We start from the raw sequence: 5,404 nt of genomic DNA, 5'->3' as shown, positions 1-5,404 counted from the left end.
GGCCTGTCTGGGCAGGATGCACAGGCTCTGCTGAAGGGCCTCATGCCGGTATCTCAGAGAAGCAGACGTCGGGGTGGAGTCAGGGTTTGGCTGGTGGTTGGGAGGGATTGGGGTCCCAGCAGCATTATGATCCCCCAGGCAGCATCACCCACCCCTGCAGAGCTCTGAGCAGCACAGGGATGGATTTTTGGGGGCTTTAAGCATCCGGCAGTGACCCTGGAAGTGCCCCCTTGCTGCTCCTCAGTCCCTCTGCTCTTGCCTGCTGGACACCCTGTGGTACCCAGTGTGCATCCAGACTCGCCCAGTTTGGGAAGGGTTTGAACAGGACCTGTGGGGTTCACTGATTCCAGCTTTAGCCCCCATCTCCAGCAGCATTTCCCCTCCTTCTCCCAAAGAAAAAACCGGTTTCTCAGTTTTACAGAGAGCCCCAATTCCCGCAGGCTTCTCCATGGACTGAATTGCTCAGAATAACCACAGAGCTGCAAACAAGTCTAAACTCCTGTTTGCAGTGGGGGGTTTCTGTTTGACAGGCCAGAACCATTTCATCAGCCTGTCCTAATTATAAATATGACCTTTGGGTTAGACCAGACCTAGAACAATACAAGCCCAAGTCCAGTTCAGCAGCCTGAGCCCTTCACCAAGCTCAGGACGGACAGTGGGGAAACGTGGCAGCTGCTACAGCTCCTCGGAGCACTGATGTGACCCCCAGAGCAGGAATGAGGGGGGTTATTTGTTGGGATGATCAGCCCAGTGTAGAGGGAGCCCACACAGTTCAATCTGCCCCTATAATTTTTAGGTTCATTCTAAAATAAAGCAGCGCAGTGGTTCTTGCGCCAGCTGGAGTTTTCTAGGTCACAGAAAACATGGTTAATGCAGGGATGAGCCAGCCAGGCGTGCTGCAGACTGTCAGCATTGCCTCTGCCACCCCAATCCTCATCCTCATCAGAGCAGTGGGCTCAGCTCTGCCCCACGACCTGAATTTGGGCTTGGGAAACACCACCAGCACATGACCCCGAACCCAAAGCAGCCGGATCCCACAGAGTCCTGCTGAGCAGAGCTTTTCGGAGCTCTCCTCTTGGCCACCCCTTGCCTCAGTTTCCCCACCCTGATGGCACAGCAGTTTGGACCCTGGTTTTGGGATGCACTGGGCAGCACGTGAGCTGAACCCCAGCGTGGCAGAGGGAGGTGGCCACGCACTGGCCGGTGGCCCCAGGGCTCGAGGGGCAACCCCAGGGCCAGGGCAGGCGGCTGTCACACTGTGACAGGAGCAGGAACTGCTGTTGGCAGAGGGCAGCCATCAAACACAGCCACCCCCACACTGTGTTTGCTCAGAGCCCGGCTCATGAGGGGCATTTTGGCAGCAGCTGCTCTTGCTGGGGGAAAAAACCAGAATAATAAATAAAGCCCCGTGCCTGGTGTGTGCCCCCCCCCCGCTCCTGGGACGGGCCAGGGGCTGTGCAGGGCTGGAGCCAGCTGTGCTGGCCGTGGCTGGAGAGTTATTCTCCTGTTAATGCCCCTGGAATGCTGCTCCTGGTGTGGTTACTGCACCTGGCCGTGGCTGGGCACGGTGGAACAATGCCCCATTTATTCCCGAGCTGTCAGACCCTGCACTGGAGGAACCCCCAGGGGAAGATTTTGGCACAAAGCCGAGCAAAGCCTCGGTGGAGGCACCCAGCTGCCAGCTCCAGCCACTCCCCAAGGGCTCAGTGTCCCCAGCCCCTGGGCTGGCAGGGGTGTCCCCAGAGGCAGGACAGAACGGGAGCAGGGTTTTGCAAAGCCCAGCTCTTGGTTCCAGGCTCCAGTGCTGCATTTGGCAGCCCAGCCATGCCACAACCATTCCACCCACCCGGGGCCAGGCTGAGGCTCATCACCAGCAGGGGAGGGCCCAGGCACCAAACCCTGGTATTTGACACGTGGTGAATGTTGGAGAGATCCCCTGAGACCAAACAGCCACAAGGAAAGTTTATCCCAGGCAGGATCAGCACCTGGACCAAGCCTAAACACCCGGCTGGGCAGCACCTTCCCAAACCAGCATCCAGAATTTAGGGCCCAGCTCACATCCCGATTCTCCCAGTAAAACCCCTCTGCTCACGGCTACAGCCCCTTCCAGCTGACCTTGGGAAAAGTGAAGCACTGGGGACTCCAAGGGCAGGAAAAAATTAATGCTCTTAATTAAATGACATGGCAGCTCACGGGGACATCACAGCCCTGCTCGGGGTGAAGCCTCAAGTTTTTATAAGCAACTGTGCAGCTTTATTTATTTATTGCTCTGGAATCTGCTGCTGCCTGCAGGGCCACGTGGGATTCTGGACTGTGGCATTCAGGAGTGATTAAAAGCCATGGAAAATCAGCCTGTCTCGCCCATCCCTGAGCAGGGGTTCAGCTCAGAAAAGGAGTCGCAGGAAAGCTCCTGGATGGGACAACTGGAGTGGCAGCTGCTCCAGGAATGAGAAGGAACCTGACAGGCACCACAGGAGGGATCTACTCCGAATTTTGGAGGGGTACAAACACTGTTCATGCCAGGAATGGGGAAGGATCCATCCCTGTGAGCACCCATCTCCCAAGCCACCCCTGAGCCCCAGTGCAGCCAAGGGGGTTTTAGTGACAAGGACCCTGACACAATCCCGAGCCCTCTGGCACAGTAAAAACCATGGCTGGGAAAAAATAAAAAACCTATCAGCAAAATTACACTTTATTTCATTTTTTTCCATTGGGGAATTTACTTTGATGAATTGTAACTTAAAAAGGCCTGGAAAAACCACATGCAAAAGGGTTTCTAAGTAGCAGCTAAAGTTCCTATTCCAGCATTACAAGCTATTCCAAATGATTTTCCAAATTCCCAGCTATGAACTATTCCATAAACAAACAGTTTCATCTTTAAACCCCCTCCACCCTACCCCAGTTAGTGCAGTGCAAAGGAGAAACCCAAGGAATTTACATATTATTTTCCAACATATCCCATTGCAATTCCGAGTGACCTGCGGTGAACTAAAATAATATATACAATTTTCTCGCCATCATCATAAAAAAACATTTCCCTTTCTTATTCACAGATATATTTGTGGCAAATGGCTGAATAATTACTTAAAACCAGAACAATCTCTCTTTAACAAGTTTCTTACACCAGTAAACACAAGAGGGAGAGCTCTCTCTGGGGGGAGGGGGTTTGGCAGGGCAGGCAGAGGGTGGGGGTCCTTTTGGGGTGGAAGGGACAGAGGTGCCCTGGTCCCTGTGACAGGGCTGTGCTCTCCCAAGGGGTGCCCTTGACACCTTACAAAATTGGCCACGTTAAACAGGAGGGGCTGTAAGGCTTTAGGATCTGAGGCATCACATGAGCCATCAGGAGTTTGTGTGTCCCGTCCACCCAAACGCCCCCTCAGCTCCAGCCCAGCCTCTGGAATGGGAATGGGACCCTCTGCTCTGCAAAGGAGCAGGGAATTGCCAGTTCCCTGCTGGCTACTCCCCTCAAACTGAGCATGGAGGGGCTGGCTGGGAGGGGTTAGCACCAAACAGTATCTTGGGAAAGCCCTGAGTCCGTCCCCCTGTGTCCCTGTCACCTCCCACCTGCCCCAGCCAGACCCACCCCACACCCCCCATGAGCGGGGACACTCCCAGAGCTCTGGGAGGAACAGGGAGCCAGCAGGGCGACTGTGGGCTTGCCACTGAGCAGCAGTGTGGAATTCCCAAGTTCGCATCATTCCCTTGTCCTTGAGAGAACCAAACTCTTCCATTTCTTATCCAGAGCACGGCTCTGCTGCTCCGTTGGCAGCAAGGGTGCAGCCAGGGACTGAGGGCAGCAGCACCGCTCACCAGCCCAACGCTGGCATCTCCCAGACTTGCACCAGGATCCCACACCAGGAACACAATGCTGCACAGCAGGACCACCACAAATCCCAGGGGAACGACATCAGGGCATGGAAGCACCAGCTCAAAATGCCACGTGTTCAGAGAGACAGCTCCTGGGGCTCAGATACAGGGAAGTTGTTCCCTGTCACGCTCCCAAAGGTGGATTTTGTTCGGATTTGCACTTTGGAAGGGAATTCTGGAGCTGGAGAGCGAAGCCAGTGCCCAGCAAATGATGGCTGGGACTCCCTTCCACTTTGGGAAGGGCAGACTCGGACAGACGGCGCTCAGGACACAGTGGGAATGTCACAACAGACGGACCTTTACTTGACAGCAGCAGCAGGAACAGCCTGTGGGAGGAAGAGAGGGAGGCAACGCTCCCAGCCCCCAAAAGTGCACACAGCTGGGAAGAGGAGGTGCTTTCACAGCTCGGGGACAGCAGTCAGGAGTTGACACCGTAGCCCTTACTCAGGTGGGTTCGCCCTGAGCTCATGAGGTGGGATTTGTCACGGCTGCAAGAAAAATCAGCCTGGCTTGGGGGAAACCTGCTGGGAGCGAGGGGAGGACAGACCCAGGGACACATCCTCTGCATGTGCCTGGTGCCTTGGTGGCCTTGGAAAACCTTGTGTGGCAAAGCACATCTCCAGTCCTGCAATGCACTGAGACCTCCTGCTCACCAGTGGGAGCAGCCTGCTCCCTGGGCACCCCCCCTGCCCGCAGCAAGGCTGGTGGGACTGAGGTGGCTGTAAAGAAAATGGGCTTGGGGGTGCCAAAGCAGCTCTTTCCCCTCGTGTTTTACCCAAAGGTCCACTTCCAGCCTGCACCTGAGGGTCAAAATGGTCACAGCCTTCTCCTCCTCCGGGGCCAGGTGTCCCCACCCTGCCCCTCGCCCTGGCCACAGCACGGTGCTGCCCATGGCTGCCAGGGCCACGGCCAAAATCCCAACCTGGGGAACCACCCGAGTGGTGTGGCAGGGGGTCTGCGTTACCTCCTTGGGGCTCCCCGCTCTGGAAACCCCCAAATTCTCACCCAGGCACAACCCTTCAGCCTCACCCTCCCACCACCATCCTGGGGTGGCTTTTAAAACACCTTGACAAAGGCGGGTGCGGCGCCCATCCCCGGTGGGCTCCCCAGAGTCTCTCAGCTCTGTCCATGCAGGGGAGCGCGCGGCTCTCCCGGGGCTCTCCCAACGCCATCCCACAGCCCAGCAATCTTCTATACACGGAACGGGGGCGAGGCCGGGCGGCCCCGAGGCTCGGCTGTACACAGGGGGGTGGTGAGGGGCTGCGGGCGCAGTCCTGGGAGGTGTCCGGCACGGGGACAGCGTGTCACGGTGTGCTCGGGCTGCAGCTGCTGCCTCTGGGCGCTCGACGACTTCCACCGGCCCTGGCCGCAGTCACTGCACCCCCTCCTCCTCCACGTACGTCGAGGGAAACCAGCCCACCTGTGGGGGGACAGGAGAGGTGAGCTGGGGGCTGGGAAGCTCAAGGGACACGGCACAAAACCTGCTGGAGTTCAAGGATTTGGACAACCCAAGCACAGGGTGGGATTGTTGGAGGGT

General features: G+C 56.8%; 1 protein-coding gene across 1 annotated transcript in view; it reads right to left on the bottom strand.

Annotated features, from left to right (window-relative positions):
• Nucleotides 1–2,674: 2,674 nt before the first annotated feature.
• The window catches only part of VAV2 (vav guanine nucleotide exchange factor 2), a 124,002-nt gene continuing 121,272 nt past the window's right edge, over nt 2,675–5,404 (bottom strand). The window contains 1 exon segment of the mRNA XM_010398008.3: nt 2,675–5,287. Coding sequence (XP_010396310.2) covers nt 5,240–5,287 — 48 coding nt within the window. The 3' untranslated portion in view covers nt 2,675–5,239.

Source organism: Corvus cornix, chromosome 17, assembly GCF_000738735.6.
Source record: "Corvus cornix cornix isolate S_Up_H32 chromosome 17, ASM73873v5, whole genome shotgun sequence".
In the NCBI taxonomy this organism is placed as follows: domain Eukaryota; kingdom Metazoa; phylum Chordata; class Aves; order Passeriformes; family Corvidae; genus Corvus; species Corvus cornix.
This window is presented reverse-complemented; position numbering and strand designations above follow the sequence as displayed.